The sequence below is a fragment of the Nothoprocta perdicaria genome, unplaced genomic scaffold (assembly GCF_003342845.1).
Source record: "Nothoprocta perdicaria isolate Ctin4 unplaced genomic scaffold, notPer1 scaffold_68, whole genome shotgun sequence".
In the NCBI taxonomy this organism is placed as follows: domain Eukaryota; kingdom Metazoa; phylum Chordata; class Aves; order Tinamiformes; family Tinamidae; genus Nothoprocta; species Nothoprocta perdicaria.
In genome coordinates, this window is record NW_020455954.1 from 3,433,056 (window position 1) to 3,456,152 (window position 23,097).

The window sequence follows — 23,097 nt, forward strand, 5'->3', positions numbered from 1 at the left end:
AGGGGAGGGAATTGTTACCTTAAATCCATTAAGCTGTAGGAATCAAAGCACTGTTCTCCCCAGAGTACAACTTCTTATTATAAAGGCATAGCATCTTATTTTAAAGATTTCCCCTTCAGTGTATTCAGAGCTATTTGTACTGTGTGTAAAATAACAAACGCAATTTCCTATTGCTTTTGACTTCTGTTTGCCCTGCGGAGCCAACAGAGCTCATAAAAAGGAACTGTACATGATTCCTCTCCGTGTAGACAAGAAGCAATAATGTCATTGTTTACTGAAACCTGGCTAAAGCCATGCATTTGAAGACACAAATGTCACTGAATATCTCAACTGTGTATTTCTGATGATACATTATTTATTATATCAAAATCTTATGGAGAATTAGCCTGGAGTCTTCCCTAATGCAGGCTTTGTTCATGCAAAGTGTTGTAGATGTTCTGTAACAAAGTTAACCACACAACCTAATGGTGCTGCAGTGCTACCACCTTCCCTTCTTCCCAATCTCTGGCTGCACATGTACATCATGCCTTCAATGTGCTGGCTCTGGTGCTCATCTGACTCTGCTCAGAACCAGCTCCACATGCTAAACTAGCATAAAATTAATCCAGAAAAATAAAAATGAATATTTTTCCACATACTTTTGATTTGGAGCACTGTGATGGGAGGGACATATTATTTTATTTTATTATTCTTTTGGACTTCTTTAACTTAGGATTCTCCCTCAGGCATTCATAAATTTCAATGCCATCTCAGGTTCAGCTTATCCATGGACCATTCAGTCTAGACACTAAAGCTGCAGAATGTGCCATCTAGGAACACTTTGCACTCAAAGGAACATGACTAGGTGAGAAAATCCTCTGCTACCCCTAAGAGTTTCAATCTTCTTGTCACATGAGCTATCGCATGTACAATCCCATCACACAGAATACACCGAATTGTATTTTGCACTGGAACAGCAGACATCTCGGAGAGCTGACAGTGGCAGCTTTACAGTCAAATTCAAATTGAACTCTATGATCCCACAGCTATGAGAAAGAGTTTCAACAGAGCTCTGTATTTCTATTAAAAAGAAAACATTTTACAAGAGTTATTGTATGATGATTAGTGTAATCGCACAGTGATTACACTTATATGTCCACGTTTCTTTACACTTAGATGTGGTATTTCAATAGCATGATATGGGAATGTTGACAAGTGCACAGTGTCGCTTCCCTGATACATATTGGCACTGAAATAATTCTTCCTTATTCTTCAGAGTCGAATTCCATCCATTACTCTGTCTGGTTCTCTCCTCACCACTTCCCACTCACTTTTAGAAATAATTTCTTTCCACTACTCAGGAAATTGCTAGAATCATCTCCAGGTCTTCAAGAAATGAAAATTATGGAATAGGCTAGGAGAGATCTGAACGTCTATAATCCAAAGTGTTCAAAACTGGATTACTGTAAAGCTACAACAACTTGTCCAGTTCACTTTTGAAAACCTCCAGGGCTGGAGACTCCAGATCCTTTCTCAAGCTGTTCCAGTGACAGAGCACTGTCAGTGTGAAACCTTTTGAATCCCTTGAAGACCGTGAAATCATATACCATGAAAATCTACCCTAACCTTGAAAACCTATCCTTTAAAACCTCAGCTCATCTACTGCATTTAGTTCTACAAAATTCAGGGCAGTCCTGCAATGCAACTACCTGAAATCTATGCTACTTTCAGACAAATAAGACAATATAAGGGAACAGGAATTAAACTGACATATGACATGATAATATACAGAAGATGGTAGTTGAACTGGATGGTCAGGAAGTTTTGAGGACTCGGCCAATGGTAAGGAAATCTGGGAATAAAATGGGTGGTAACTGTATCATAAGAAGATGCAGAAAAACCAGCAAGCACATTCTGGCTTTTAGAGGATAAATTAAATACATAGGAATTATTGAGAAAAGATTTATATAAGTACTATTGACAGCTAAATGTCAATATATTTGGAAGAGGCAAATTAGGAATTGATTAGCGAATTATCAACGACTTTTGCCCTCATGAATGGGAAAGAGCAAAAAAATCAGAGTGATTCAGGCAAAGCAGCATTTCTCTAAGAGATGCAAAAATGTCTTTGAAAACAAAGTCAAGGGCAAATCCAGAACCTGAAGACACTGTAATTCTTTTCTTAGTCAAAGTGAAAATATATTATTTAACTTAGATCTGATAGATTTAACTATCTTGTTAAGGAAGAAATAGAAATGTTTAGGAATATAAGGAAGATAAAGACAAAAAATCCCCACATTCATATTAGTAAATATGCAAAAATAAAACAATTTATCTGCCATATCTAATCTCTTTTAAAAAAGAAAATAAACCAGTGCTTTAAAGGATCATGCTGATTATTGTTGATCTTTTTTACAGTTTTCTATATGCACACACAATGATTTCAATACATATATTTCTGTCATTTTTTTGAATGAAATACCAACACCAAACAGAAACACACAGTATAGTACAAATTTGAACTAAACACAATCAAGGTTCTTGCCATTAAAATCTCTGAACAAATGCTCTTTCCTTGCAACATTGTTATTTGGCTCTATCTCACTAGAGTTAACTTGTCTGTATAGAATTTTCTGACACTGTATAGAATTTTAAGATGACTGTGTATCCTGTAGTTGACTCCTACAGAATTTCCACATCTTCTTCCCACATATAAAATCTTCTTTCTGTACATAAAAAGCTTTAAGAACAACCGTTTCTGTATGAGCCATTTTAGCTCATATATAGGCTTCTGTTTAAATATGATGATACTGCATAAAAAGATTTGACTTATTGTTATCAGTGATTACATATTCCACACAGTCTTTGCTGTTTTCAATAGATTTTGTTTCTGTTCAGATACTTCATGCCTGTAACAAGCAACAACTGCTCCTCTTTGTTTTCTGTCATTATTTATTTTCTAGATCGAATGCTCAAGCATCTCTGATTACTCAGAAAAAATCATCAAGGCCAACCACTTGGACAACAGTAAGATATGCATAAGTAAAATTTCTTCAGGAGAAAGGGATACTAACTGATTTTTGCTTTTTCTGGTTAATTTATGTTGTGTGGCTTACTAAGTGGTGGGTTTGTATTATTTATTTATGTGATTACAAAACTAAACAGCACCTAGACAGTCAGCAAGAGCTCACAGAAGTTATTTTTACTTCTAGGCTTACAGTAAACAAATAAATGGATCTCATCAGCTGCTAGCTTGATTCAGCAAAGCAGATAGCATAGTAGAGCTGAACTGGCATTGGAATTGCCTTTTCAATGAAATTCTGACATTTCTTTTCCACTTCATGTTTTAAACAGAATATGTTTTAAACAGAACTATACACTACTTCAAATTATACACACATTTGTAACTTATACATACTTTTAAATACATATACTTTTAAATTTAAACCAAAATGAGGTTGTGAGCAAAAAGTATTCCAAGTCTGTAAAGATTTATTGCTGGCTGGGAGCTTCTTATGATGACGACTTATAAAAAATATTTTTTTTTCAAGAAACCATATTGAAATAGATACACATGCACCCTTATGTCAAAACTTTCAATTCCTCAAATGAAAATGTCACTGAAATATTTTTTTCTTGAAAGGAAAACTGTTGGAATTTCCAGGTCTTTGGAAATACTTCTTTTTAAATAATAATAATAACAATTCCTCTTTGCTGCAGAGGAAGGCAGATCCTAGCTGGCAAGGCTATATCTTGTGGCGCCCCACATTGGGGTTGTGTTAGCACATGTACAGAAATGGATTTCTGTTCTGCTCTAGATCTTTCTTATTTTTTTACTGTCACGTAGAGATTTTGACTAATAAGAAGCTTCTTGGAGGGAGGATTCTCAGGCAGCAAGTATTCACATGGTATGAAGGAAACAGAAGGGAAGTAACAGTGACTTACAAGTGGCCACCTAGTGCAGGAAAACTGTGGCTCAGAAAAAGGAAGAAGCAAAGGACTCAAAAGCAAGAAGGCATTAAAGGAATGTCAACGCTTTAACTTCATTAGCCTTCTTTCTCAATACAGAACATGTAGGTTCCTGGTTTAGCCTGGTATAGCCCTCGGTGGGATAGCTGCACAAACAACATCCTGGAAAACTAAATGGTTTTAATATTAAAATATTAGTTTGGATTTCCAGTACCCTCCAGCCTGATTGAGAAATTGTTGTGGGTGCAGGAACGCTTGTTGGAATTAATTGCTGAATTAGAAGCCCACAGTGACAATTCCTTTGGGGAATGTGCAACTGAAAATGCCACAGTCACAGAATGGTTGAGGTTAAAAGGGACCTCCAGAGATCACCTAGTCCAACCCCCTGCTCCAGCAGGGACACCCAGAGCACGGGGCACAGGGCGGCATCCAGGTGGGTTTGGATGATCTCCAGAGAAGGAGACTCCACAGCCTCCCTGGGCAGCCTGTTCCAGGGCTCTGGCACCCTCACAGGAAAGAAGTTCTTCCTCACATGGAGATGAAACTTCTTGTCTTTCAACTTCTAGCCCAGAGAGGTCACTCATTGTTTCCTCGTACAGGAGATGCTTCAGTCCCTTAATCATCTTTGCCCCTCTGTGCTGGACGCTCTCTAGAAGTTCCCTGTCTCTCTTGTACTGCGGAGCCTAGATTTGCACCCAATACTCCATGTGTGGCCCCACCAGAGCTGTGTAGAGGGGCAGGATCCCCTCCCTCGACCTGCTGACAACGGGTCCCCCAGGACCCATTGGCTTTTTTGGCCACAAGGGTACATTGCTGCCTCCTGGTTGAGCCATGATGGTCAACCTAAACTCCCAAATCCCTCTCCACAGAGCTGAATACCTCTCCATAGAGCTGGATATATCAAGATTCTTGATTTTATATCAGACATTGAGCTCTCAAGCAAAACTTCTGTTGATTCTCGGTTTTGTTAGAGTGAATGATCATTCTTTCAATTTTAAGAGCAGCTGAAGTCTCCTGTGGCAACAGGAGCTTCATGAGTGATTAATATATTTAGTGAGTTAAATTAGCTGCAAGGAGAATCCAGTGAGCTCCAGAGGCATCACAAGGTAAACAGCAGGCTCAAGTTCTTAGAAAAAGTGGTGGAGGGACGAAGTAGAGTTTTGTCCCCTTTGGCAGGAGTGACTCATACAGCAATTGGTCTCTTGTATAAAGCAAATTACCCTACTGAGCTAACATTTACACATGCACACTTTGCAATGATCCACAATTATATCCTATATATATATATATAACCTATATATGTATATTATATCCACTAATTATATTTATTTTAATGAGGCCTGGTGCTGAGCCCAAGTATCTTGCTGCTCATAAAATTGTGCTTTTTTCTCCCTAATTGTTTAGAGAAATGCAGAGCCAACAAAAGGTGCTAAACAAATACTCCAGTGTTTTCAGTACAGATTCAATATAGCTATGTATATAGTTAGGTATATAGTGCAGTCTGCTCTCACATGATACCTCACAAAGGTGTTTCATCAAAGTGAAGGGCTATTGGAGGAACTTGTACTGCTGCTGCTCATGCTGTGCCTGTTCTAAGTATAAACTGAGGATTTCAAGCCTTCAGGTGTGTCACACTGGCAGCTAAACAAGGCTAAATTCTCTAAAAGAATAGAGGCAGTGAATGATCTTAGGCGCATTAAATAGAGCTTATGACTGGAGTTTTTAACTGCAAGTTTTCAATATGAGAGCAGATGAACTACTGAACTACTAAATGTAGTAGGACAAGTTTAAAAAGGGAAAGGAGGAGGGAATTCTGTGCTCTTTTTCAGTCAGTTTGCTCTCACTGGCTTAATACCTCATGCTACCAGACTGAGTGAGAATATTCCCAACTTCTGGTATTAATGCTATACTTATTCCAGAAACACAAAATCTCATTATCATGGATTAATCTCTAAAAATCATTCAACCCTCACTATCTGTTGTTCAGCTAACATAGGTCTAGCTAAATGGAAGCAACTTTGTCTTCCTCAAATTGAATGTCAGATATTTTCATGAATAAACTATTAATTGCTACTTATCAATCATAATATAGTCATCCTCTGCGTGAATATTGGAAAGTAAATTTTTCTCTAACCCCAGTTTTATTCTTGGAAATCCTTGTCATGGAAGAGTCCAGAACCATGTGACTGACTACCTACTGAAACAAACAATAAAAATAGTAGACAATCCCAAGCTGAAAATTACTTTTCTAATGAATCTATAATGCATTTTTAAATAGTAAATATATTTTTAAAAAATGATGGGTAAATTACTTAGTGATCCTGAAAGAAATAATTTTTACAAATGAACTACATTTGAACCAGCCTTTCATTTTTCTTTAAGAAAATTCTCCACTCTGTTCATTGCTATTGACCTGCTTTTGCTCTCCCATCCTTCTCTGTAAGTAGTCTATAGCATTACCATATGTATAGCATAGCAATTAATGAGCCATATTGTATACCATTTCTGAGGGTCTGGTATACTGCTGCACCAAAATTCTAGCAACCTTTTTAAGCTATATGAAACTAATGAGCTGACAAATTATCTGAGAGGAATGTTTTCCGGCAGTCACTTTAAATAACTGTGGAAAGCCATCCAAAACTGAACTGGATAGAAAATTCAGATTGAGAATTTTATGAAGGATTTAATCAAGAAACAGAAAGGAATGACAAATGATTTTTCATAAGAGAACCATGTTTGTACAAACTCTTGTGTTCATACACTGCCAGGCTACAGCTGCCTTTCCCAGTTGAGTCAGGATTCATAGAAAAATTAATCTCAGTATCCTCTTTGTGAAATCAGCATGATGTATTTAGAAAGCAGATGACAATTAGATCTTAGTTTGATAGCTCTGCTATATTTATGATGAGCTCACAAATGTATAATGCTAACAAGCGGTCTTGCATCTCTTGGTTAATGATCTACAAATTTTCAAATTGTAAGGTGCAGGTAAAATGAGATCCTGCAGGTATCCAGGTAAGGTCTGTTGGTTTTGGTATATGAGTTTTACTTTGCTTGTTTTCATTTATATTGATACAATAGTAGTCTAAAATTCATTGACTCATGTGGGGTCACCCCTCATCTACAGGGAATCAAGAAGAGAATCATATTGAAAAGACAGGTCAGCCTGACATTCACCAGTAAAGAACTCCTAGTCAGGTGTTTTATCATGTGAAACATATTTCTTTGGATTCTTCTTTCAGTAATCACAATATTTAAAGGTAAAGTGGAAGAAGTTGAATTACCTGTGGATAAAGTAGACATCATCATCAGCGAGTGGATGGGTTACTGTCTTTTCTATGAGTCAATGTTAAACACAGTCATCTTCGCACGAGACAAGTGGCTGGTAGGTGCTCTGCATGTCATACTTCTTGCTGGAGCAATCATTATTTTTTAACTACAAGCCTTCCCTCTCCTACCGTCACCATAAAAAAGACATATGTTCAAGTGCCATCTCTTAGGCTTGAAAAGAAAGACTAACAAAAGGAATCTCAGTAATCTGGGAGAACTGTCACATTTTAAAAATCTATGCTCTTGAATTTTTTTTTGGTACAAATCATATAGACACTACTTGTCTATCACATTGCCACAGGCTGCAAGAATTGCTGAGCAATTAAAGCTGATATGACAAAAGGAAAACAACAAAGGCATGCAAGGGGTGCTTGTCTGTTTTTTGTACGTGCAGTTCAAAATGTGGTATCTTTGTCAGGTGAATAGATTACGAGATCCATTTCCCCACAATTCATCAACAGAAACCTGGAGGGCTAATGTTTCCTGACCGAGCTGCTTTGTACGTGGTAGCAATAGAAGACAGACAGTACAAGGACTTCAAAATTCACTGTGAGTACATGCCTAACAACAACCCTCTTCTGCTGTCATCTCCCCGGGATGATATGTTGTGTCCTGCTGTAGGTTCTTGTTTGGCAAAGCTTTGCAAAGAAATGAGAAATCATGTAGGTCAGGCCAAGAATTACAATGCACATGTGAACACAAAGAAAACCCTAATCTGGAGATTTTTCATGAAACTTACAGTAGTTTAAGCTAAAGATACACGAATAAAATAATCTAGAGTTTCTTTAAAGTTACCCCTATATAAAAATGCAGATATAAGGTGATTTAGTTTTGGTTTTGCTTTGAAAAATACATAATCCCACACAATTGCCATTAAAATCTGTAATATTCTCTTGGCATCTGGGTGCTATCTTTCTTTTTAAATTAATAAGAACAACTGAAAATTAATGAGATGCAAATGAATTGTAAAGGTTAAGAAATAAGACTATAAGAACTTATATCTCACTGATAAATTTATCAAGATGAATAAAGAAATGCTATGCTCTTCTAAGCTTAAATTTAAGTGAGACTTTTAAAATAAAAATAAGAACCAGAGTTTTTCATTTTACTTTGATGGAAATAAATTACATTTTTTTAATTCAAAGACATACAAAAATTGACTTTTCCTTTACACGTAAATAGATTTTTTTTTTTTAAGTTTCAGAAATTTGTGTTGGAAGTGACCTTTGGAGGTCATATAGTCCAGACTTCTGCTCCAAGTAGGGCAGATTTCAAAGCTAAATTAGGTCACTCAGTGCCCTATTCTATAGAATAAAAAGATGGAGATACTGAAGCCTGTCTGGGCACTTGTTCAAAAGCTGAACAACCCTTAGGAGGAAAAAATTTTCTAAATGTCCAGTCAGATTGTTCCTTGCTGAAATTTGCATCCATTGTCCTTCATCACATCTGAAAGGATGTTTTTCCTTCTGCTAAGGCAGTGGCAGATAGCAGACCCCCTCACACCTTAATTCTTTGCTGCCCCAGGCTAAGCAAATCCAGATTTCTCCGACACTCCTCATATGTCAGTATGTGGTTCACCCTCATCACCATATGGTAATACTGCTAGTTTATGCTCAACTTGTCCCTCAGATCACTCAAGTTCTGAATTTCCTTGATCATAATATTCTTGATAAAATGAACAAACTGTATATTACTTCATTTTTTTAAAAAAAAAATTTGCTTTGTTGTTATTGTTAGGGGACAAAAAGGATTCTCAAAAAATCCCAAAGCAGCTATATTAAAGATACATGCAAAGCTTGTATAAGATTAGTGTTTTCAACTAAAACGTAGATAAAAATATGTAACATCCTTTTCTGCTCATTTCCTCTCAGGAAGGAAAGTTTAGTCTTCTCTAAACAAATTCAGTGACCATGTTCCTGTATCTTTTCCTTCTTATAAACATGGGCTACACAACGCCCATACGTATGCCAGAGTTACTTTGAGTCAAAAGCAAACCCTGTGTACTAGGGCAATGACAAAAATTTTAAGTGTCAGAGACAATTATGTCAATTCTTCCCCAAGCACATTTTTTTTTTTGTTTTGATGGGACCTCAATAACTAAATTCCTTGAAAAAAAAATCACAAATTCAAAAGGATATATGAGGCACTCTTTCTGTTAAAGAATCAAGGCCCTTTTGACCTAAAAAGTTCTCATTTTCATTCTCTTTTCTTTTGTCCCCCTTCCTATCTATACGTTGGGCCTTTTATTGGCTCTTCCTATCCCTACCTTGGACACAGCTAAGCAATCATTTCTCACCAATTCACTTTTCATCCTTTTAAAATATGTTTCAGATTTTTTGTCTTCTAAAATGTTGTTTTCCCTTAAGACACTTTCTTGTCTGATTTCAGCTCTCATTCATCGCTTACTTTTTATACCTCAAGCATTTACTTTATCTTCTTTAGTTGTTTCTTTCTCGCTCCATAATTTGTCTTTCTTTTCAGTTTGTAACTTCTTGTGTCTCTTTACATGTCAGTTTTTTCTTTTTCTTTAGGACAGAGTCTTCACATGAAATGCAGGGCTGAGCTTTTCATAGGTCACTCAAGAACCAACAGATTGGTTAAGAATTAATAAAATATGAGACTTTAAAAAAAATGATTTCTGATTTTTTCCAACTTTTTTTACTGCCTCAGAGGACTACTATTGTCAGTTAGTCTGATTTCCCCCAAAATATAAAATGTATAATTTTATCGCATAGTTCCTGCATCAATCTAACTAATAGGGACCATGCTTTATATTCAAAGGTATTCCATCAAATAAATGAGATAACTCTGTTAATTTTTTTTCCCTTTCTGATCTTTTCTGAGGAATACAATATGGAGTTCCCATATACTCATAATGCCAGGAACTAAGGAACTAACACCAGCTCCCCTGAAAGGCTGAGAACCTGACAGCAGTTCAGCAGCACAGCTAGAGTTCTCTTCCCTACAGACCCATTTATTTGAGAATATAAGAATATTTAAGAATATGAGGCACTTTGTTGTATAAGAATGGTTCAAATATAGAAGATCAGCACAGCTCTAAAATTATTTAGGAGGAGGATATTTTATATTTTGTCATGATGTACATGACAGATTAAAGGCAGATTAAAGGTTTGATTCCTCAAATACTTACAGTCATCTGCAATTCTACTCCACCCACTAGTTATCTTGATGAAATTAAGACTAATTAAATAAATAACAGAAAATGCAAACAACAAATGCCTCAAAAAAAAAAAAGAAAAAAAAAAGAAAAACCAGAATTGATATGAAAGAGTGAAAGAGCAGAAAATTCCTCATGGTTATTTCCATGTCTCACTGTGAAATATGGTATGATTTTCGGCAATATTCTCACATGTCTTGACACCCTGAAAACCATCCAGAAATTTCACAGAAGAGAGCTTTAGGGATCACCCAAAATCTGAGACCAAAAAGCAAAGGCCAGTTGTGAAAAGGTGTAGATAGGTCATTTTGCCACAATTGCTTCCTCCTGTGAAATGGCAATGATAAATCAGCCCCTCGGACAGAGATCAAAGGGCTAAAGAGGAGCTGAAAGTTAGCTGAAGGTATAAATATTTTGTAAGTGAAAGATGCTTTGAAAAATGAAAAACAAAACAAATAAAAAAAACTTATAATTACTATTAATCTTTGACACATCCATTTGCATTGACAGGGTGGGAGAATGTGTACGGCTTTGACATGACCTGTATTAGAGATGTTGCCATGAAGGAGCCTTTGGTGGACATAGTAGATCCAAAGCAAGTGGTGACCAATGCCTGTTTAATAAAGGTTTGATAATTCCAAATATACCTAATTATAAATGTTTACACCTAACTGTAGCATTCTTTGGAGATGTACTGCTTTTGCTTTAGTACTCTCTTTGTGTGCTTCTAACTAGCTGCAGAACACATCATCATAGAATGCTATCACGCTACAAAAACTATACATGTGTTTTTTAATTAGCCAGTACTAATGTGTTTCATGGGACAAATACCATCTTCTGAGCCAAACATGAACACTAATGCCTTGATCACTTATGGAATACCCAAATACAAGATGTGCCCTGTGACTCAGTATTCATTTGGCTACTATCATAGTGGAACTGTAACCTTAGAATCTCACAAGTTATAAATGAGAGTACACTGGACAAGATTGTATCTAAATATGCATTTTACCTGTACTAACTTCTTGTAAATAGAGTTTGAAAATTACAAATGGAAAGATGTGGAGAAGAGGTAAATTAATTCTGTTTGCAGTAAAAAGGCTGGAGCATCACTTTCTGAATTTGTCAGCTAGGATGGAATAATTCTGATTTACTCCAGGCATAAAATCAGAATTAGACCCTTACTTATTTGTAGAGGCGCTTGATTCATAGCTATATCCAGAATGTTATTGCGCTCTCCCAGCCCCAGAATATTTCATCTGCAGCTAGAGCTTTGTTGGACCTTGGTCTACACATAGGACAGAAAGATCACAGCTCACTGTTCACAAGATCAGAGTAAGAACCCATGGCCTGCAAGAACATATGAAAGCTCTGAGATTCCTCTCATGTGGGAGGAATCCTCCTCACAGGGAATGAGTAAAGCTATCTATCTGCTTCATTAACAGTTGTGGGATCAGTTCTGTGAAGCCAAGATGTCACTCATACATCCCAAGCACTTAGTTCCATATTTTTTTTCCCATTTCACCTTTTGAAAGTAACACAGCATCAAGTATTCCTATATATAACAAGAAAAGCCTTCAATCTACAAAACCTCTGTTAAAAGCAGCAGGAAAAAGTAACAGAAGCAGAAACTCTGCGTGAATAGGCATGCATAGAAAATCCTTAGAGAGACACAAGATGGTTGTAGCTAAAAAAAGCCTAAGGCAAAGCAATTTAAAATCACAATACACAGAAAATAAGAGTTACATAACCGGAATGACTACTTGACAGTTTAAAATCAATTTACCACTCTTATATAAAGAATTTTAAATGGACTGCATATAATATGCCTAGAGAGTGAGAGATCGTGTGGCAGAATGGGTTGGCTTCCCTGGTAATAAAAATCTGTGAAAGCTCCCTGCCCCTAGCTAAAGTGTAAATCCAAATCCATCTCCAAAAAGACCTTTGAAAGTAACTATGTGTAAAGAGACAGGCCAAATTGTTCAGACGTTTCCTATTCAGTTTTTATATTTAGCTCTAGAAGACCTGGCATTTTTTGTCCATACACGGAATGGTGCCTTATCATGTAATACTTCTTTGGGAGCAAAAGGGGCAATTACACAAACAGACGCCACTCTCAGAGGTTCTAGGATATGTTCCGTATCTCACAAACTGATCACCAAAAAAGAGAAAAATAGCTGATGTAATGGGAAGGTTTTTATTCATGGTAGCAATATGGAATCAGAAAAACTGAGGCTGCATTTCTTTTTAAAATTTAATTTACTTTTGCACACAATTTATTTATATAATGTGCATTTCTGTGGGCCTGAAAATATCTGTGAATTCAAAAAATAATTTCAGCCTAGGAAATTTGAGTAAAAAAAAAATGAGCCGGATAAATAATGTTTATTTATCCAACTGTTTTATTATGTCATTTAAGATGGCATGGCTTATTCATAAGATTAGATTCATTAGTCTGTGGAGGTATGCTCAACAAGCTTGTTTTGGTCATCTAACTTAGGGTGCCTACAGAAGTGTCCAGATCCCCTGCACATCAGTCAGTAGATGGAACTTGCTAATGAGTGAATCAGTGCTTTGTGCTTCTGCAGTTATTTGAGCTGCCAATTGAGACATGAAACCAGTAAAAGATGGTATCATCCACTTGCATGCTATGGTTTGATGGCACTCATCTAGTTGAATGTTCAAGTAACACAGCCCCTATCTTCTTCCAGGATGTAAACCAAGTCTTGAACCTGTCAGGGAACTTGCTAGTAAATAACCACTAACCTGCAGGTACATGGAGTGGGATGGGAGCATCACAAGAAATATATATCTCTGATATAGAAGCAATTTCCCTATGAATGCTATCTGAAATATTAGCCAGGTTAGTTAGAAAAGGAAAATAATTTTCTATCCTGGTGGCAACGAAATTCTTTTCTGGCATGTCACAGGCCTTTCAGTGAACCCATGTCCAAATCAGGCAGGGAGGGCAGTTGAACTAAAGCATCTGCAATCATAGGTGACAACCAAAGTCATCAAGGTGTAGGAGGGAGCACCAGCACCCTCTCCTCATCTCAGGAAAAGTGTGCAAGTCTCTTCCTGAGTGCCTAATGCTCTGAGCAGCACAGCCTGAAAATGGAATAGTAGTTTTCAGACTGAATGAAATAATTGGGTTCTCTTTTCTGATTTGCTTGTACATTGCAGAAATATATTTGATTTGGGGTTGACCCATATTTTTCCTTGTTAGTTTTGGTGTCAGCATCAAAAGCAGCAGCCAAAACAACAAAACAATTACACAACCGTAGAAAAGCCTGCAATGAGAACATGTGGCAAAAAGCTCAGAAAACAAATATATAAGAACATGCCATATTCTGTTTATCATGGAAAATACTATGGTAAAATGCTCCTCTCCTATATAACTACAGAGAAATATAAAGTGAAAAGCTACCTTCATGTTCCCATTCATCCCATGCCTCCCAGGAAATGTTTAAAGTACCTTCACTTACAACAACACTTTAAGATGTTTAATGGCATTTAAAATACTAAGTGCCTTCCCTGCTCAGTCTTTCACAAAAGAAAATATAATGCAGTATCTACAGAACATGTTCCCATGTGCTCACATGCCCATTATTGTGAGACACTTCCACCCTTCTGGAAATACCACACTTCACCTATATTCAGCCCAATTTCAAAGGATCACCAGTATTTTCTGTAGAAAAATTACTTTTTCTTAGAAAGACATTCAGTTGCACAGATGAGACACTTGTCCCTGAGCTCCCTTGAATCATATGTTCTTCTCCCACAGTAATTTGACCCAAGAGGTTAAGGATGAGTCATTCCTCTTCACACTCTTGGGTCTATCCTCTTGCTTCAGAAGGCTTCAGAAAGCTTTCTAAACATACTTCTGTATCCCAGCTTCTTCTGAAGAAAAGCAATATGCACCTACCTGATTCGTTGTCCATTTCTTTTATTCTGGGTCATTTTGACTTGTTCCTAGTCTTTAAACACCATTCTTTTTGTTTCTCACTTTTCTCCTACGCTCTTTTCTTCACCTGAAAGGCTTCTTTCCCTCCCCTAGATGACTTTGTCACATTTTTGTCTCTAGCTCTCCTCCCCAAATTCTTTCATTTCAGTATCTTCAAATTTTACTCATCTCCAGCTCTGTCTTGAACAAGTTGCTTATTGCCAGTTTCTTTCCCTACTTCACAGACCCTCTATTATCTTCTCATGTCATGCTTGCAGACATCAAAGGGAGAGGAAGAACAGCTTTTTCCCCCACGTCCTTCCCTCTGCAAACATTAGTAACTCTCAAGCATTTCTTCCTGTGCAAACAGGAGGGTTTGTATGAGGATGGACCCTAGTGAGGAGGTTGAGATCTCTGTTGTTTAGAGCCCATGGCTATGCTAGCTTCCCAGTTAATACATTTGCTAAAAAAAACAGCATATGCTCCACCATCCAGTCAAAACAGCATTAGATACTGCATTCTCCGCCTCCACTGCCCCCACCCAAACAGCCAAAAGTTAATTCCTCCTCTCCCTATATTAACACAACCAGTTTCCCCACTACAAAACAAAAAAAAAAAAAAAAAAAAAAAAAAAGATTAAATATTTAAATATTTTGGATATGTGAGTGTGTTTTGAGGACTGACTACTGCATTCACTGCAGTCCCCTCATCTCCATGTGTATACGTGCACATGACAATATATTATTTTCCCAATTGTTCTCAGTAAAGACCCTTCCCTCTTCTTTCCCTAGCAGTTAGTCCTGCTTCAGATCAGGCTTATTCCTGAAGCTGACAATACTGCTCCTACAGAGGCTGAAAGTTTCAAAGAAGCACCAGGAACAGAGAACAGGCCAGTTTCATATTCATATCCAATCCTGCATAGCCAAAAAAAAAAAAAAAAACTCTGTCCTTACAAAAAAAAATGACCGTAAAAATGATACCTTTTACCCAGCATATCTGTTTATTATTCTGAGGCAATCTCTCTGCATTCACTAATAAAAAGTATTTCCTAATGTTTTTGATTATGATTTATCCTGCAGAGCAAAAATAGCTCAGAGAGAGAGAGAGACTCAAATATCATGGAAGTCCAGAGCAACAGCTATCACTCCGCTCCATCATGTTAAAGATAACTTTGCAGGGTGCTATGGAATTTTAACCTCTGCAACCTGAGTAGGTTTCATAAATGATCATTCCCATTCTTTTTTTTTTTTTCTTTCTTTCTTTTTTTTTTTTTTTTTTAGGAAAAAAATACATTATAAGGCTACCCCAGCTTTAAATTGTATGTATTAGTCACTTAAAAGCATTAATGACACAGTTTGCCATGACCTTTGCAATGCAGAAGAATCATTTTCATTATGGGTAATTTTTTCTTGTACGGTATTGTAATGAAATAGGCCAAAAACAATAGCTCATTTAGTAAAAACATAAGTTGCCTTATCATAATTTTTCAAATCCTCAGAAATACAAGATATAAAAAGCAGCGCCTACCATGCCTTGATGCTTTCCTTGATTATCATGATACAACGAATGTTCCCTTCCAGAGGAAGTAAGAGATGTCCACATCAGAAGTTTATTTTTATTAGAAAAATTCTGCCATCTTTCTTCATTCTGAGTAAGGCTGACAGTCCCTGGAGGAGAGGGATCTTAGACATGGACCCCTCACACAGCTATTCTACATCTATTTGTCAAAGCAGAATTTTACTTAGATTTCTGCTGATTCTCACAACCTGCCCCTGCTATCCCAATGAACACACTCTCTTCACTGTCTCGCCTTTCTATTGCTGGGTGTTTTCTCTAGTTTTATAATTTCCCCTTCTAGGCCATTTACTTATGAAATAATAGAGTCTAATATACCACTGATTTCTTGGAGTTTAAGGGGTTGCCCGTTGTTTTTTTGTTATCATTATTGAATATATTATTAGATATTATTTATTATTATAAAATATATTGTTTAAATACCTAATTTAACACTTAAAACAGTCAAAATGCCCTATCCTACAACAAGCACAGACCTCTGCATGTAAATGATTTCTTCATTTCTTCTCAAAATAGGAAGTAGATATTTATACAGTGAAGACTGAAGAACTGGCATTCACTTCTGCATTCTGCCTCCAAATTCAGCGTAATGATTATATTCATGCCTTGGTCACCTATTTTAATATTGAATTTACAAAGTGCCACAAGAAAATGGGATTTTCTACAGGTAATCTGTACTTCATTTCTATTCACGTCAGCATATTGTTGCTATTGATAAGATGGTATATGAGAAATTGCTGTACCACCAATATTTTTCAATGATAAAAGCTGTTTTCCCAACTGTTATTGGGAGTGGGTGCAGGATGCACAAAAGACAACTGCTTGCAGGAACACACCAAAAGCATAGCAGAATTTCACAGTGACTATCAGGCTTAGAACTCCATGGACATTATGTCCCAAGAGTTCATGCCCATCACGAGGTAGATACAGAATGACTGGTTCTAGAACTATACAGGGATATATTGTCCCTGTAAAACACAGCAGATTGCACATTCCCCTAAATGTGAAACTTGCTTTTCTCAGAGTCTACAGAAAACTCTTCATTTTCCCCCATGATATAACCTTATACATACTACTCATGTAAATAAGCCCTAAGAGTTTAAAGAATCTAAACGCTTACTTAGCCTGGTGAGCCCCATTACCCCAATCCTGTGAGTGACTGCTTACCAGAGTGAGTAAACCAGTTTATTTTTGTCAGTACAATTGTGCTGTTGTGAAGCATGTTTGTTATTATAGTGCAGGAGATAAAGCAACCAAAGAGAAGAGGAGCTCTCTTTTCACTTGTTTCACCAAACTACCTTGATTTTTAAGACAACGACCAAATACCTATAAATAATGCATCTATATATTTTCTAGCACCTGATGCTCCTTATACACACTGGAAGCAAACCGTCTTCTACTTAGAGGACTACCTAACTGTGAGACGAGGGGAAGAAATCTATGGGACTATATCCATGAAACCAAATGCAAAAAATGTGGTGAGTGAGCACCACTGCTTCTAATCCCCAATTCTACTGATGACAAAGCATAATCAGCAATAAATAAAATGGGTATAAATAACACAAGCATGAAAGAAAGGCTCTATATTCATGTTAATGAATAAGAGCTCTAGTTGCAGCTTTAACCAGCACTAATGACAGCAATGGTAATGCAGTGCTAGTGATCCAGAACACATCAAACGAATTAGCAGGGAAAGGAAGAAAGGTCCTAGCTACATCACCAAATCAGCTGTCTCCTCTGCAGTCAGTCTGGATCACATTTTGTGTCACAGGCAGGAGAGGCTGGCTTTAATATCAGTGCTAAATCGCCCCAAAATTTCTAAATTTTCAAAAGGGGATTTTTATTTTTTTTTCATAAAGGTGTTTGCTAGTCCATGAGGTTTTTTTTAGGCATGCCATTTCAAATCGGTCCCCTGTGACTATCGGAATGCCACTTGCAGGACCTAACTGAAGATGTAAGAAAAGCAGCGAAACAGCTCCCAGGAAACATCTCTTGTAGAACTGGTTGAATTTCTTCTGTGAAAAAAATTCAATTTGCAATTACATAAAAAAATTGTTTTTAAGATTTGAATTTCCACAGAAAATATTAATGTTTTATTTAAGACTACTCCTAAAACATGACACCTACCATGCTATAAAGACTGGTGAGAGTTGTACTTCTATTTCTTCAATTTCTCTGCTACAGTTTAATTCCTACCCCTCACCAAATGTGTCATTGATTCAGCCCTTCTTTTATCTTCTGAGGAGACTATGAGATAAGGTCTTTTGGTCTCCTTTAGTAGAGGAGAGCAAGACATGAGAAGCAGGATTCCTAGGAGAAACAGTGTCATAAATTTCTGCCAAAACGACCTGAGCAAAACTCTTCATTTTTGATTACAATATCCAACCATCAAAATAATTTAGTAACAATCAATTCATGCAGCTGTTAAAACCATAGGAATCTTAAATTCCTTTTCTACAGCAAAAATCATTGCATTACCTTCCTTTTTCTTGCATGCATTTCACTATTCTGCACCAAAAATCTCCTATTAGATACTAGGAATAAAACTTAATGCTGTCCTTGGGGACTGAGTCGTTTTCTTTCAGTCACTTTCTTTTTGGAGAAAAGAAAGAATGTGCTTCAGACTGGTTTGTTTAGCACTAAACTGCTTTTCCGCAGTTGGAAATTTACCAGAACATCTGTTTCTGCACAGTTTTAATCATGAATGCCCAAGATCGAGTGTCTCAATGTGGCAAATAATCCTTAAAGAATTATTTGAGGATACTTACATTAGCATAGCCTTGCAAGAGCTTCCTAGTTGTAGCCAGGACACTAAAGCAAGCTTGAGAAGAATATGAACAGACATAGATTGTATGAGGAATGCTATTACACTTCCTACATCCTACTTCTTCACTGTTAGCACCATTTAAAAACAAAGAAAATTTAAAAACTTGCAGACTAGTTATGTCTGCAAGTTTATTCACCCTGAGAAATCATAACTGAATTCATAAACTGATCTACTTACAATCTCACTTACATGTTATATTTAAATCTTATTACAGCGTGACCTGGATTTCACAGTAGACTTGGATTTTAAAGGACAGCTATGCGAAACATCGGTATCTAATGACTACAAAATGCGCTAGCAAGAAACCTTTCAGAAAGACGGAAGGAAAATGGTGTCAAGTCTTGAACTGCTGAACTTCAAGCTAGGAATAACTGTTTGCAAGACTATCATATTAGATACCAGAATGTTTACTCTGATGGGAAGTGGTAACTGGGTCCCTCTTGCAGGTTGTACGGAGGGCTGGGTTCCCTCTGTGAATGTACAGTATACAGAACCATAGCTTTTATCAAATATATAGGCAAAATAAGCAACAGTCTTGAGAATTCTGGTGAGCTTTGGGATGGCAGAAGAATAGAAATTGTACTACTTCCTGTGAATTTATGGTTCTTCCAAGCTTTGCATGTTACAGACGATTAGGACAGTTTCCTTAATATAGAAGACCATGACAACACTTTGCCATGGCAGCATAATTGACCGTATATTTAATATAAATATACTATATATATATATGTGTATATATGTGTATATTGTACACGAGAAAAACTTTGTTGCTTCATAATAGGAATTAGTTTTGTGATTACTTACTTGTCATTACATAGTTGCGGAAAAATAATGATGTTATTTCTGGCAGTACTTTAGGCACTGGCATGGTCTGTCTATCATTCACTGTCTAAAATAATAGCTATGCAAAGTATAAGTAAGTTAATAGAAAGATGAACAGCTATTTTTTAGAATACCATTTGGAAAATATGCATCATTAATTTTAAAATTTATCTTCACAAATGGATATCTGCCAGAGCTTTAAAGAACATTAGCTTTTTATCCTTGAAAATATTTTGTGGTGCATTTTTATAGCTGGATTTTGCATTGCATGAGATCCTCTGAAATCAGATATTTGGTATTTAGATGTGATGAATGCAAAGTCTCTAAAATGGTGAGTAATTCATGTTTCCTGGCCATGCTGTATTTCAGTTCTCCTTTCCACAATATTCTTAATACAAAATAATTTAAAAAAAAAAATAGAGAATTGGTGTTTACTTTGTTGATGTTTTAGATAAGTCAACTTAAATTGCAAATACTAGTTTTAAGAGTGCAGTGGTTCCACTTTGCTGGAAGAAGGTATGTCTTTAAAATATATATGTAGCTTCTGATACTACTGAAATGTCTGTAGTGTCCCTATTCCCTTAAACTCATTGTTTTTCTTCCAGTATCTTCTGCTTAAACTATTGTTTATAATCCTTGATATGTATGCCTAAAGTTTTTTTTTTACCATATGAATGTTGACCATCTAATCACATGCTATTAATCACAACTGCGTCCCTGGCCTTATCCATGCATCTTCCAGTTTCCATGGCATTAGTCATTAAATCAGGATCTCATCATGCATTGGATGAGATTGAGCATCTTTTTGCCTAGAAGCCTTTGTAATGACCTGAAAATGAGACAGACTAGAAGACTTGAACAGTTAAAAACACTGTTCATTCGTAAGCTTTTTTATTTTGTTTTGCCAGTGTAAGATTGTTAGCTTTTCACTTTCTAGAAGCTATTTACATTGCTTTTTCCTGCATTAGAAAACTGTAAAGTACCTTCATTTTTTATTGTCTAAAATTATGCTCTAGGGATCCTAGTACATGGTATCTATGTAGAATGAAATTAAATCATAATTCCACATCAAAATATACTGTGTGCAGCACAGTTCATCACAGTTCTTTCAAAGCACTTCTCCTTCATTTGCTTGGGATGGGGATAAACATACGTCCTAAGAAAATGACCAGGATCTTATCCTTCAAATACTTCAAGGGATTATTTATAACTAGATCTTCTGCTTTCTGAGTGGTAGATTAGATGAGAAAATGTGCAAAAGTTCCTTTCCACCAACATTTCTGTGATTCTGAGACTTCAAGGTAAGGAATTCTACCAGATTTTTTTTTCTGTGCCCACTCCATTTGTATAAAGATGCCCTCAACTGTAGAACAATGCTTGTTTATAACGTCTCTTCTGCCAGTAACTATTGACGTGACTACAACTGAAAGAGGAAATTTTTTTACTTGTTTAAGTCATACCTTGTGAGCACTTCAAGACATCCACTTCTCTTGCCAACTGTATGAATCTCCAGCAAGGAGAAGGGAGGGGGAACAGAAAGCAGATTGTTTAAAAAACAAAAAAAGGACAAAGCACAATAGCGGTCTAGCGTACAATTTACATAGTGGTCTGCCTCCACTATGAATGTACCATTTTTTAATGACAGAAAGCATTAGAAAAGGAATAAGAGAAAAGAAAATTTGACCAGATCATTTACCAGGTTTGAAGAGGTATTTCCAACAGTGCTGTGTACTTCCTTTTCTTCACAGTCTTTCAGTTATTGATAGTGAAATGTATGCCTCCATAGTTGTCACCATGTTTTGTTGCTGCAAGTGCCCATTCACTCCCATGTTGCAAGATTAAGTCCCTGCCAATATTGTTAATGACACAGCTCTGAGATGGTGACCAAACTTCAATCACATTCAGCTTCAGGGAAGGGGCTTCTGCTTTTTTTCTACTTCACGTCATAAGCACACCACAGTTTTACAGCTCCATCCATCCCATAAGGAACCAAGAGTGCCTACTGCAGTGAAGAGTATTTTCAAATCACAGTGATCAAAGACAAAATCAAGGCTTCCAAGGCCTTATAGGATTTGGGATATAGTTGTTGTGATGTCCTGATTCCATATTAAGAGGACCACCCAATGTTTCTTTTTCACAGTGTTTGTTACAGGGACTTTCCCATAAGCAGAACTAGGCATTTAGAGGCCTATTATACTTTTAGTGTATGTATCATGTAGCTGTATATATATATAGGGTGGATAAGAAAAAAGAAACAAAAAGAAAAAAAGAAGAGGTACACCAGAAATCAAAGCAGCCAGTGAGACAGAGAAGCTAAGCATATTTTGCCATAGAAACAGATAAAATAATCTGTGTTGGAAGAAACCAGTCATTAGTACAGGCCCCCACCCAAAGTGGGCCTAACTTCAAAGATGGCTCATGTTCCTTGGGGCCTTGTCCAGACAAATTCTGAACAACTCCAAGTCCATATGTTCCATAACTCAGGTGTCAGGTTTCAGAACTCACAGGTTCTTCCATGTTCAACTAGAATTTCCCTTTCTACCTTGATTGCTGTTTCTTATCCTTTCACTGACACATCTGAGAAGAGTCTGTTTTCAATTCAACTCTCTATTACATAGTAGAAGGTCACAATTAGTTCCCCTCTTGGTCCCCTCATAGTAGTTCTTCTCATCTGTACAATCCCTCATTGCATCTAAGACTTTCAGATGAGTTACACCACCTACACCACCTGCAATTTGTCCTCCATTTTGTTCCATAACTGGGTGTTTTTTACTGCTACATGATGCTTAACATTTGAATCAAAGGGTTTTGCAAAGTGAACTCCAGACTCTCTTGCTATGGAAGCCAGAGTTAAGGCATGGAGGACTCATTTTATGAATACTTTTCAGGTTGGCATACAATGGGTACCTGTCATACAACATGTGGACACAATATGCCAGTGTGTCCAATTCCTTAGTTTTTCATGTTTCACATTCACAGAACGGGGGGGGTTTTTTTTTTTTTTTTTTGTTTTGTTTTTTTTTTTAAGGCATTAAATATGATTACATGACATAACTGCCTGCAATAGTAAGGATAAATCTAGTCAGCGTAGAGAACTTATTCTGTGCATTTTTGAACAGTTAAAATATCAGAATGCAGAAAGCACCACTGTGCCTCTGCATTAAAAACCATCAAATATCCTTAAATGAACTCATGCCTAAATCAGAGTAAGCCCTGTAACATTCTAACATTACATTAATGGTTCTGATAATTTTTCTGTCAAAATTGTGCACATACTTATATAAAACGTGTTGGCTTCATTTTGTGGATGTTCCTTTGTGTAGCTGATCATCACAGGGATTAAAACCCATTTCCTGCTCTTTCTTTGATGAGCTGAATCTAAGTAGATTTATCTATTGAGCTACTTGAGCCTATTGCTATGAAATGTATCTTCACGTTTTGGCAAGTTTCTTATACAGCAGTTGGAATTTATCA

At 36.6% G+C, this 23,097-nt stretch overlaps 1 protein-coding gene across 1 annotated transcript in view; it reads left to right on the forward strand.

Annotated features, from left to right (window-relative positions):
• LOC112956896 (protein arginine N-methyltransferase 8) overlaps positions 1-19,892 on the forward strand; it is a 60,470-nt gene extending 40,578 nt beyond the window's left edge. The window contains exons 4-10 of the mRNA XM_026050381.1: positions 2,943-3,006; positions 7,191-7,333; positions 7,740-7,827; positions 10,967-11,082; positions 16,491-16,641; positions 17,331-17,452; positions 19,016-19,892. Of these exons, the coding sequence (XP_025906166.1) occupies positions 2,943-3,006; positions 7,191-7,333; positions 7,740-7,827; positions 10,967-11,082; positions 16,491-16,641; positions 17,331-17,452; positions 19,016-19,099 (768 nt within the window). The 3' untranslated portion in view covers positions 19,100-19,892. The remainder of the gene's footprint in view (positions 1-2,942; positions 3,007-7,190; positions 7,334-7,739; positions 7,828-10,966; positions 11,083-16,490; positions 16,642-17,330; positions 17,453-19,015) is intronic.
• The last annotated feature ends 3,205 nt before the right edge of the window (positions 19,893-23,097 follow it).